Here is a 12,824-nt window from a genome sequence, read left to right as displayed (position 1 = left end):
TTTTTATATATAGGACAATCAGTGCTAAATGCTTTATTTTCGTCCTTTCAGATCCTCAAATTGTGGATATTGAGTGGACACTAAAATATCACCGCCTATATTTATATTTGTCCTGATGGATCTTTCAACTCATTCATTGTGTACATTATGTTGCTCAACATATTGAGTCACAGGAACCGTTGACCCAGACTCTACTTTGGGTCAGGAATCCGATGTTTACCGACACTGCTCGAGCTCTTCCGGCGCTGAGCAGAGACCGACATATTCTGAGCATCTTCCAAATGTTCAGTCCTAGTAGTCAAGTACTGCTTTTGGGGGGGCGAGGTTAAGAGCGAGGGTGTCGACAAGAAAAGATACATTCATCAGTGGATACGGCAAGATTTCGTCTGTCAGAAACTCAACACAGGTTTTTATAAACGGTCATACTGGAGGCTTATTGTCCAATTAGGGGTAAGTGTCCGGTTTTATATGAGTGTTTCATGGGTAAAAAATGTGTCAGGTGGTGCAAGGGTTAAATTCTGCAGTTTTTGGTAATGTGCTTTTATCGGCTGTCCAGATATAATTTCCTTTCTGATGGAGTTTTTCACCCTTAATTTTGTAACGTGACAGCGATTTCCAGAATAATGCTTCACCCATTTGAAAATTATCATCTTCAGACATTGCGCTTCGTCGGATTCAAAGATGACGGGACACACATTTAATTATGCATGAGTCTTGATTTAGACTGCTTTAAGGGTTGGTAAATAAATGGATATTAGTTTAAAAAAAATTGTTGAATAATTAGCCAATAGACTTGCTACACACCCCTATCTACATTTAAGTCGAATTGCTTGTCACGTTATTTCTGGAAAATATCATAAACAGCTTTCGAAATATACCATCGTAAATAATCATTTACCGAAGCAAGAATATACCGATATAGCCTTTTACTGGGAGCCTATAGCCTGCTGAGAAATATGTATTTTTCTATCAGTCCTCTAAATTTGTAACGCATATTAATGCAGAAATAGCCCCATTGGCCTATATTTCATATTGTTTTACACTTTAACACTTGTTTTGTTTTTGTTGTTTTTACTACAAATCGAGATCTTCTCTTATTTGTAAATGTTTCGTTTTGGGGTCTTTCGGAAAGAGAAGGAACCGGGTCTGATTCTCTGTGCCGCCTCCCATCCCCACAGTCGGTTATGTTAGTGACATACAGTGGCCTATGTCGGTGCTGCAAAGGCCAGCGGGACATGCCAGAAATAATCTGGTCATCATCCCATTCCTCCCACATAGCCTAATCTCGAGTTTATATTTTATGCATTCATTAAACTGATTTGTCTTATTGGTTGGCTATATCAACACCTAATTACGGCGTCTAAATATCTTGAAAAAAATTCAAACTAATCGCATGTCAAGGGGATTATTCCTTAAAGCCAAAAAATCTAGTTGATGAATAGTTAAAAAAACAACACTTCTGGCCTACCAGTGCAATTAACTCCATCATCTCCTGCTGATCAAGAGTTTTGGAAGGGAGCAGGATTGGGTGAGACAAGGTGAGGATATTAAGATTCCTCCCTTTTGGCTCTCAACCCTTCTGCTTCCCAGGCCCAATCCATCATCCTTTTTAGCTTTGGCAGCACTTTCATGCCAAGGAGCTGTGAATGCATCTTGTAAATCACTTCCTCTTTCTGTGTCCTTTCCTTCATGTCCACTGATCTGAAATTACACAATGGAAAGAGGCAATACAATCAGATGCCTGATGGGGTCCATCTTAACAGTCAGTTTGTTTCATGTCAGAGGAGACAAAGGCGACATGAACAAGTGAGGAAGCAAACATAAACCTAACCAATGCACACCATGTCACCTCCTGGTGCGCATCACTTCCTGTAGGCCACGTCCAGTAAACGTTTAGCTAGTCTGACATCCATGCTCTGCTCTCACAGTGCAGTCATATTTTTTTTTAACCTTCATGCTTTGCCCTGTGATTTATGGACGTCTTGTCTTGTGAGAGAAGAGGGAGATAGAAATCATTTGTGTGTAGCCTATGTGTATAGTTTGTTTGCATTGTTTTTGATTGAACACCTTCTTGCACTGTAGTTTCGTCTTTGGAATGGTTTGGGCATGCACAGCACCAGGGTTATGCAAGAGAAGAGGGAGATGGGGGTTAAAGGAAGTAGGATGAAGGAGAAATAGAGGTGTCTTTGTAGGGCGCCCACATCTGCAGTCATTGATGCCCTTTTCCGCCTCTTTATCGAGCTCAACAAAGACCTGTCTGTGACTAGAGTCTCGTGAGCTAAACTGAGGACAGGCGGAGTCTTTGAGTTCAGAGTGGGATGCTCTGACTAGGATTATGTAAGATAAGAGGAGGAGAGGGTGAAGCAGACATGAGAGAGAGAGAGGGTGAAGGAGACGAGAGAGAGAGACAGAGAGAGAGAGAGAGAGAGAGAGAGAGAGGGTGAAGGAGACATGAGAGAGAGAGGGGGTGAAGGAGACATGAGAGAGAGAGAGATGGTAAAGGAGACGAGAGAGAGAGAGGGTGAAGGAGACGAGTGAGAGAGAGAGAGAGGGTGAAGGAGACATGAGAGAGAGAGAGGGTGAAGGATACATGAGAGAGAGAGAGAGAGAGGGATAATACAGGAGAAAGACAAAATGCATTGACAGGTGAAAGTCTGAAAGATTTTTTGCAGGAGAAAAAGATCAAAAGAGTAATAAGGAAGAGAGAGCAGTCAAGGAGAAGAGTGGAGAGGAGAATGGAGAAGTGGAGAGGAAAGTTGCTGAATAATGGAGATATGAAGGGAGGGAATGTGAGGACACAGGAAGGGTGACAAAAATAGGGAAGGAAAGGAGCGTCGGAGAGGGACAGGTCCAAGAGTGATTGGACAGAAAATGTGAGGGTAGGAGGCAGAGGAAATTAGAGAGACAGAAAAAGTGGCTGAATGATAGCAGATGGAAAATTTGGTTTGTGTCCGCTAGCCCATGGTTAATAACCCAAAGGACAGTGAAGGTGTGTGTGAGAGTGTGTGGGTGTGTGTGCAAGCCCAGTGGCTTGAGGACAAAAATGTTTTTTTTCTTCTCAAATGTAGGAGAAGATCTTTAATTATCTGCTTGACAGGTTCTCTAGAAACAGCAGCCTATTTAACCTTTTAATGTCCCATATGCTGATGAAGATGCGGTAAAAACACACACAAATACACCTGTCACTGTTTGGATGTCCCTATCCTGAGAGCCTATTTTAATCACTTCAATCTGTTTCATCATGTAACGTCTGAGGGGTCTGCTTGCTGTCAAATGAGGATTCGACCTGTTGAGAGAAACAGTATTTTCCGAAAATAAGATTTATAGACAGATGTTATTGAGTGAATGCGTTATTTAAGCTGTTATTTACTGCAGTAGGGAGGAGGATCTGAGGAGGAGTGCTGGTGGTTTTCTTGGCAGAAGGACACTGTGATCAAGCCCTTGGTGCTGGTTTGTTCTGTCTTCTGGTTCAGTTGTAAAGCCAGTGGGCTGGTTGCCCAGTTTGTGGTGAGAAAACGCATAGAAGAGCATACAGTGAGAATCAGAGGTGAGCTGGATCAGGATCAGAAACGGCAAGATACTAATTATGACATTATGGCATTAAATGTTAATTATTACTGAATGCTTTCCTGTCAGTGAATGTGGAATGCAGAGATTATTGAGTCTCTTCTTCTTATGACACACACACACATACACCCCTTTCATCGTTATAGAACGGCTTGGTTTATCTGTTCCGACTGCATTGTTCACAACAAAAGAATCTGAACTCCTGTTTTAATTCAACCTGATTATCAGTGGGTGTAGGAACAGCGGTCATTCCAGGTGTTTCCTGTGTGTGCCCTTCACCCCCAAACTGTACATTTCAAACTGCAGCAAAATCCCGATGCATGAAACACTTGACGTTGTGCATCTGAAGCCTCAGTGCTACGCAAAGACAGCCCACATCATCATAATCCTGTCAACGCTCCAATTAATCAAGATTGTACTCTACTCAGCACATTCTCCTGGTCCTGTGTAAATGTGTCGCTCCGTCGTGCCAAAGCCTCATTGTCTAAACTCGCCATTACCTCACTGTTCCTATTACAGAACCCATGAATTATTCGTACGTTTTAATTCAGGCATCATCATGGACACCTAGTCGATAGACGGCACCTGCCGGTGATTCAGATCTCTTCTGGATGAACTCAAACACACCCTAATGTGTCTTGGTCTGTAACATGGGCAGGCATTGTATCCAGCCCATGTTACATTAACCCTTGTGTTATCTTCGGGTCATTCTGACCCATCAGTCATTGTGACCCACCGTCGTATTGTGACAACTTTACCGCATACAAAAACAAAGTGAAGCATTTTATTTTAACCGTTGGGCTGTCTCAGACCCCCCACATTACAAAGGTTAAAAGAAAATTATTTGTATTTGTTTTTGTATTGGGTAAAATTGGCAGCACAAGCGTTAAAACCCCTCTTTACCTGTGGCATATTTTAATTAAAAAACACTTATTTTAAATTGAAATGAGGCAGCCTGTTAAGCAGTATTTCCACATTAGATAGCTTTTTGAATAACAATCTAAATACACTGCAGGCTATTGTTCTAGTTAAAAGAGCTTCTTGGAAAAGAAGAAAAGTAAAAATGAGATGTAGCCTGATTCAGACAGATGAGGAGAGAGAGAGAGAGAGAGAGAGAGAGAGAGAGAGAGAGAGACAGAGACAGAGAGACAGAGAGAGAGAGAGCGAGCAACAGAGAGAGAGAGACAGAGAGAGCAAGCGACAGAGAGAGCGACAGAGAGAGAGAGAGAGAGAGAGAGAGAGAGAGAGAGAGAGAGAGAGAGAGAGAGAGAGAGAGAGAGAGAGAGAGAGAGAGAGAGAGAGAGAGAGAGAGAGAGAGAAAGAGAGAGAGAGAGCGACAGAGAGAGACAGAGAGAGCGATCGACAGAGAGAGCGACAGAGAGAAAGAGAGAGAGAGAGAGAGAGAGAGAGAGAGAGAGAGAGAGAGAGAGAGAGAGAGAGAGAGAGAGAGAGAGAGAGAGAGAGAATAAAGAAGGAGAAACAGAGACACGAAGAAAGAGAAAAAAACGAAGAGGAAAGACTTTGAAGAAGCACTTGTCAACAAATGTCACCGAGGGATGATGTCACTAGAGTGTTCTCTGAGTGTCTAGAAGTGGCGGGGCACAATCAGTCTGCCACTGCAGTCTCATCCCAGCCCCACCCTAGCCCACGCCATCAATGAGGACGAAGAGACAGGAAGAAAGAGTAGGGATGCCAAAGAAGCACACAGACGAGGTGACTCAGACAAAATGGAGAGGGAAGAAAGGGAACAAAAAAAGTAAAACATTTCAATCTAATTCTTTTTTAATTTCTTTACAGACACAACGGATTCTGTCAAGATGAGGACAGTCTTTGTGGCTGTATTCAGCATGCTGCTGAGCACAGGTGTGTCCATTAATAATGCTTCATGTGCTCCTACATCACTTCATAATAGATTAACTGGGTGGAGACCAATGCATTATAACAACCAGATAAAATAAAAATAAAAGATTTATAGTGAGTTAAATGTAATAATGACCTTCTTGCTCTTTGTTCACAGCTCTTTCTGCCCCTGTAAAAGGTATGCTACCTATTATCGATGCGCTGCTCGTTTTTAGGCTACAAAACCATGAGCCACAACAGTAGGGATCACATACTTTTTCTCGGTTATGTTCAAGTTCACTTACTGAATCTTTCCCTTTTTTCCCACCCTCTCCCATCACCTCCTCCTCTCTCCCATCACCTCCTCCTCTCTCCCATCACCTCCTCCTCTCTTCCACACCTCTCACCCCTCACCTCCAACCATCTCCAGTCAAAGAAGAGAAAACCATGTTCCTAGGGGAGGACTTCCAGATCCTACTACCCAACCTAGCTGCCGATGTTGTGTTCCTACCCAGGAGCAACCCGTCTGGGCCTGAGGTGCCTCTGATGACGGCTGGCTCCGTGGTCAACCCCCTCGCCATACTCAACGCCCCCGCCAAGCACCTGATCGTGTACAACCTCAAGGAGGAGCACGAAGGCTTGTACACGGTGAAGAACAACGAGAATCCCAACGATATTGAGCGCATCACACTCATCGTCCGAGGTAGAGAATCAGGGCTTTCTCCAATAAGGCGCTCAGTACATTGGACAGGTCTTGTGCACAGTAACCACCCCTAGAATTGGCCCAACTGATGATGAGGCAGACACAGCAAAAGAGCAGAAATGGCTAAGTGGTGCTAAGAGATGAGAGTTGGTGTGTTTAGCGATGGCTACTTGGAAGTGTTGCTCGTAGTGCCACACTTACAGTGTTTATGGCAAGGAGGTGTGTGGAATTTAACAGCGTGGGCTTCACAAGGACATAATTACGCAGCTATTTAACCACCACCGCGTCCATCCACCCTGCTGTTTCCCCATCTTTATCTTCTCCTCCTAAATTGTCCCGTCTTCCTACTTCCCCTTTTCCTGTCATCCTAGATTGCTCTATCTTTATCTGCCACCCCCTCGCTCTTTTGTCTTAGACTGTTCCGTGGAGCAGAGTGTGAAGTACGGGGACAACTACCACATCCAGTTGCCAGGGGTGACACCCCCCATCATTCTGGAGTACAGGCACATTGCTATTGAGGCCAACCAGACCAACAGGTATGGCGGTCACACAGCTCTACACCAAAAAAAAAAAAACACAACTTAAACACTTCTTTATGAAAAGGTATTCAATCCTTTTGTTTTCTGTGCGTAATAGCTATCGTGATCTGCCAAAAGGTTGTTGTTAGTTTGTATCTGGGTTAGTCTGCTGATGCTGTCTGCTGGCTAGCATGAACGAGAGCTGCTGTGTCACATTTACATTTAGTCATTTAGCAGACGCTCTTATCCAGAGCGACTTACAGTAAGTACAGGGACATACCCCCCGAGGCAAGTAGGGTGAAGTGCCACAACGTCATTTGGCACAGCCGGGAATCGAACTGGCAACCTTCTGATTACTAGCCCGCTTCCCTAACCGCTCAGCCACCTGACTTCCTGTGTTCCTCTGTCCAGGCCTGCGCTGGTGCTGTTTACCCAGACTGGAGTGGCGAGGGATGGTTACCAGGGCCGTATCAGTGTCAACGACAGGAGGGTCACCCTGAACGTGGCGACGGGCTCTGACGAGGGCAGCTACACAGTACGAGAAGCTGACGGGAAAATCAAGAAAAAGGTGTGCCTCAACGTCAAAGGTGAGAGGATGTTCTATTTCATTCTGCTGCGATTCCAAATCTATCGTCAGTCAGTCGACCTTGTACAGCATATTCGTTCCATGTCTACTTCCATGTCTCTCTCTCTCTCTCTCTCTCTCTCTCTCTCTCTCTCTCTCTCTCTCTCTCTCTCTCTCTCTCTCTCTCTCTCTCTCTCTCTGTGTTGAACGTAACAGCCCTCGCTTCACTCTCTCCGTTCCTCTTCTCCCCCAGAGCACCAGATCTTCCCCGTACTGCCGTACGCTGGCACTTTGAAGATCAACCTTATCCTCAACAGCTCCATGGTGCAGATCTTCTACACCCCCGACTACGACCTCAAACCGCGTCTCATCGTCGACAAAGGAAATCTTGTGGTACTGCGTCTCCTCCAAAGAGCCACATGTTTTGTCCTGGAGGTTTTTGTAGAGCCCGTCTGTCAGGCATGTAGGCGTGCTTCTCAATGTTTTTTTCTCCTTGTCAGTTTCCCCAGACCTGAGTCTGGAGGGCCGTCTGTCCCTGGAGGGGTCTGTGTGCATCCTGGAGAGCCTCACGGGCAGCGATACAGGACACTTTCAAGTCTCGGACACATTAGGCTTCCCGGTGTCCAAATGTCTATCTTGTGGTGGAAGGTGTGAAAAGGGAGGGGAGGTGGTGATGGGGGGGGGGTGGGGGGGGGGGTTGTGCGGGGGTGGGTAGTGGGAGGGGTGGGGGGAGGGGGTGTGCGGTGGTGGGGGTAGTGGGAGGGTGGGGGTGGGGGGAGGGGGGGTGCGGGGTGGGGTAGTGGGAGGGTGGGGGTGGGGGGAGGGGGGGGGGTGCGGGGTGGGGTAGTGGGAGGGTGGGGGTGGGCTGGCTGGCATGGGGGTGTGGAGAGGCATTGAATTAGAACTGTACGTCAATGTTAAATTAATCACAAAAAAAACAACTGAAAAGCTCGACATGAAGAGGCCAAGTTTGCGGGTTTTTATCTGCGGCTTGAATTTCAAGGATTTAAAAATGGATGAATAATTGATTCCAACTCCATCTCTCCTCTGTCTGCCCTTCTCCCTCTACTCTCATTCTCCCACACTCACTCACTCCCTGTCCCTCCCCTCCTCCCTCTCTCTGCCTCACTCTGCCTCTCTCTGCCTCGCTCTGCCTCTCTGCCTCTCTCTGTCTCGCTCTGTCTCGCTCTGCCTCGCTCTGCCTCTCTGCCTCTCTGCCTTGCTCTGCCTCGCTCTCCATCCTCGGTCTGTTAGCCTATAAGCTGCCGCCGGTGTACGTGGCAATCATCTCTCTGGTAGGCCTGTTGGCGTTCCTGCTGCTGGTGTGCCTGCTCTCCTGCCTGTTAAAGGTCAGGAAGAGGGCCAAGAGGGCTGAAGCCCTGGAGAAGATCGCCCACAGCAAGGTTGACGACGGGGAAGCCTTCAGACAGGTCGGTTAGAAACGTAAACCCAGTGGCTCAACCCGTTAATGAGCTGCGTCACAAATATGTGATCGTTCGAATGCGGGTCCCACAGCGTAACATCACAAATATGTGATTTCGAACATATTTTCCGATAGACAAAAACTATGCGACTACCGTTTTAGTAACTAATGAGAAGGCTAACAAGTAACACTAGCATGGTAGTAGCATAGGTAGGTTAGAGATAACAACCATGTGTGTGTGTGTGTGTGTGTGTGTGTGTGTGTGTTTTTACAGGTGGTAAAGAACATCACACAGTTTAATGAAGACTCCAAGGGCCATTCTGTGGCTGACAATACGGATAAATCACAAAGCACCGAGGTGGACATTAAGGTGAACAAGTTTGAAAAAGGCTAGAATGTCATTGTTTCAGTGAACTGCTGTTTACTCACATCCTTCGCTTCTTGTCATCCAGGGTCTGGAGGTATCTTCTAAGGAGGTTCTGGAGGGGGCAAACCTGGAGACCAGCGACTCAGGGGTGGAGTTCAACACCACCGGACTTCCTTTAGACACTGACACAGATGTCCCTGACCATTTCCTAGACTCCGAGGCTGTGAGCCTCTCTGCTGCCCACGAAACCAAAGCAAGTGCACCCCCTGCTCCGGAATTCAAGCCCACCCCAGTTCCTGAGGTTAAACCTAGAGCACCTGCTCCTGTGGTTAAGGCTTCTCCAGTTCCTGAAGCAAAGCCTAGCCCACCTCCAGTTATTAAATCTAGCCCACTTCCACAAGTCAAATCTAGTCCACCTCCACAGGTCAAATCTAGCCCACCACCAGTGGTTAAATCTAGCCCGCCTCCAATTATTAAGTCTAGTCCACCACCAGAGATCAAATCTAGCCCACCTCCAGTTATTAAGTCTAGTCCACCACCAGAGATCAAATCTAGCCCACCTCCAGTTATTAAGTCTAGTCCACCACCAGAGGTCAAATCTAGCCCACCTCCAGTTATTACGTCTAGTCCACCACCAGAGATCAAATCTAGCCCACCTCCAGTTATTAAGTCTAGTCCACCACCAGAGATCAAATCTAGCCCACCTCCAGTTATTAAGTCTAGTCCACCACCAGAGATCAAATCTAGCCCACCTCCAGTTATTAAGTCTAGTCCACCACCAGAGGTCAAATCTAGCCCACCTCCAGTTATTACGTCTAGTCCACCACCAGAGGTCAAATCTAGCCCACCTCCAGTTATTACGTCTAGTCCACCACCAGAGATCAAATCTAGCCCACCTCCAGTTATTAAGTCTAGTCCACCACCAGAGATCAAATCTAGCCCACCTCCAGTTATTAAGTCTAGTCCACCACCAGAGGTGAATAAATGCCCTGAGCCACCTGCTGAACCAGAGCTGTTGGTAATCAAACCAGTGGATTCCAAGCCCAGTCCAGTCCAGAGCCCAGACCGCAAACTGGTGCCAAGTCCCATCTCCAAGCCCAAAACACCTGAACCGACCCCAAGCCCTAAATTAACCACACCCCTGTCCCTTTCACCCAAGACGACTGAATCCCAACCACCTTCACCCAAGCTGGCTATGACCCCCGACCCACCCAAGCCAACCACACCAGAGCCGACTCCAACCACCAACGGTACCCCCGAACCACCGCCCGAATCCAAGCCGGCCACAGACCACGCCCCCGCTGATCTGATTGGAGGTTCATCTCCCAAAGCCACACCTCCTAAGACCCCGGAAGTGGAGGTGACAGCAGCCAAAGAGCCCCCCCTAGAGGTGAGCTCTGGTAGTCCTGCTCTCCAGGCCAAAGGGGATGACAGCGCTCCAGCAAAGGTGGAGGACGCCACCGCCGTCACCACCACCTGAGCACCACCCCTGCACAAGAAACCCCACCGATGGATCCCCTCTATCGGCACTGTAGACGAGCAAGCACCCCCAACTAAATAAGGAAGTAATCACTGCTATGGGGGTGGAAGCTTAGATTTAAACACGTGCTTGAAAATACTGTGGCTTGTTACAAAATCTCACATGAAACTAACACTCATTTATGGAGATCTGTTCTGTTAATGGATACGTTTCACATGATTATATACATTTTCTGACTTTTTTTCTAACTTTTTACGCTGCATACTCCTTTGTAAACTAGAGTATGACTGCCATGTCTGCAAACAAGATCCGTTGCAGAGTTTACAGTTGAAAATATTCACCTAATTGAAATGCTTTGCAATGTGTAAAAAAAAAATGGCAGTTAATGGTTTACACCTTATTAGTTAGCCTTGACTTCATTTGACGAGTGAAGCCATCTACTAAATGTTTTTAACCATCTCCATCTGTGGAGACTTCTGAGAACCATCTAGATGCCTATTCATCAGCATGTGGATTAACCCACCAAAAGCATGAAGATTCCATATTCTCTAGGCCCCATTTTTTCCACGTGTGTTTACTACGTTAAATGATACCCCTTGGCATGATGTTGACACAGCTGCCAAAGGACTGTGACTTTGTGCCATGACTGAGCATCAAGCCTTCAGACTGGACTGGCCGAACGGCACCTAATCAAGACCAGTATCCATGCTACTTTTCTGCTCTCATCAACATCACTTCTAAACATCTTCTGTATGGAGCATGACCAGCTAAACTGACTTACGTACTAATATCTTCACTTCTGCCAGAACCAACCTCTTTTTTTTTAATCCAAATTGACTTTGTTTACAATCCTTCCAACCTGAGAGAAGTTCAAGTTTGGCCTCTGGGAGCTATTTACTCTCATTGTCCCCGGTGACCATGACGACACCAGGCACCTTAATGGACACCCTTCGCCCAAATGAATCATGGTAAATGTAGTGATTTATTCTACCATTAATAGACGGTCTGCCTACACCTGTGTGATAAGGGATATGGGCTCAGTCGAGATACTCACATACTCCCTTCCTTCCCTCCATCTAAAAGTAAAGCCTGCTTCGGCTTTACTTGTTCTTTAAAAAGGAATAAGCTGATCCATGCATTTATTACTATCTACACAAAACTAGATTTTGTAAATAGACAAAAGTGTTCTTCTCTAAATTTGTCCTCCACACTAATGCATGCTCTGCTTTAGTCGTTATATACTACGGATCAAAACAAACCCCCCAACGATGGTCGTTACTCCATAGTCTCACCAGCTCCCTATTGTTTGATCTCAAGGGCACGACCCAATCGATGTCTTTCAACGACTTCGTCTGCATTTGAGCTTCCCAGAAATTGACCTTCACCAACTATTACTATTACGACCCCTCAGGGCATTGTGCTGACGTTTGTTTTGAACGCTTCAAATGTCAAGGATTCAGAGGGCAATAAGACTTAGCTTTGTAGGTGGTTAAAACTTCTGAAGCCTTTTACATTTACATTTAGTCATTTAGCAGACGCTCTTATCCAGAGCGACTTACAGTTAGTACAGGGACATACCCCCCGAGGCAAGTAGGGTGAAGTGCCTTGCCCAAGGACACAACGTCACTTGGCACGGCCGGGAATCGAATTGGCAACCTTCTGATTACTAGCCCGCTTCCCTAACCGCTCAGCCACCTGACTCCCTTTTAGCCTAGTACGGTACAGGAGAGATGTGGAGACACACTGTACATCTCTCCCTCATGTTCCAACTCACCACACATACACTTAGAAAATGGTACATCATGGTTTCCAGAGCTAAAGCCTTTAGGATTTGTTGGAAAAGCACAAATACAAGCCTTGTTAAGTCAATACTAGTGATCCGTCAATATATCCATGTTCAACCAACTCAAAGTATGGCCTTTGTCTTATTAACTTTTCAGACTTTCAAGTCTGTTTTCTTGTAAAAAAATAAATATAAAATTGCGCAGTTGTATTCCGAAGCCATATGTTAAGATAGTTGTAGATGTCACATTTAATACTCTATAATATCAACAGTATATTAACCATTTTTAATTCAAGGTGCCTGAAAGCCACACAGTTTTATAAGATAGTTGTCATGCACATAATGTAATTAAACAAATTTAAGGTATTCTAGTGATGATGGGTCAGAAATCATACTCAAATCTGTGACTGAGGAAGTCTCACTCCAGTCTGAATCTGTATAGAAGTGAGGTCATGCTATCAAATTTACCTTGGCAATACTTAAAGCAGGTGATATCTGCTTTATATGCACACAAAACACACACACATTCTGTGTGTCCACCCTCTCTATTTCTCTCTTTCACACACACACGCGCGCGCG

The 12,824-nt window shown here is 45.8% G+C and overlaps 1 protein-coding gene across 1 annotated transcript; it reads left to right on the top strand.

Moving 5' to 3' along the window:
• Nucleotides 1-246: 246 nt before the first annotated feature.
• On the top strand, nt 247-11,960 carry si:dkeyp-77h1.4 (proteoglycan 4). Its single transcript, XM_062465718.1, has 11 exons — nt 247-450; nt 5,365-5,430; nt 5,585-5,605; nt 5,837-6,109; nt 6,525-6,645; nt 7,039-7,214; nt 7,446-7,589; nt 7,696-7,830; nt 8,447-8,622; nt 8,890-8,985; nt 9,068-11,960. The coding sequence occupies exons 2-11, from the start codon at nt 5,385-5,387 to the stop codon at nt 10,460-10,462; spliced, it is 2,583 nt and encodes an 860-aa protein (XP_062321702.1). The 5' UTR covers nt 247-450; nt 5,365-5,384; the 3' UTR covers nt 10,463-11,960.
• Nucleotides 11,961-12,824: the final 864 nt, after the last annotated feature.

This window comes from Osmerus eperlanus, chromosome 7, assembly GCF_963692335.1.
Source record: "Osmerus eperlanus chromosome 7, fOsmEpe2.1, whole genome shotgun sequence".
In the NCBI taxonomy this organism is placed as follows: domain Eukaryota; kingdom Metazoa; phylum Chordata; class Actinopteri; order Osmeriformes; family Osmeridae; genus Osmerus; species Osmerus eperlanus.
This window is presented reverse-complemented; position numbering and strand designations above follow the sequence as displayed.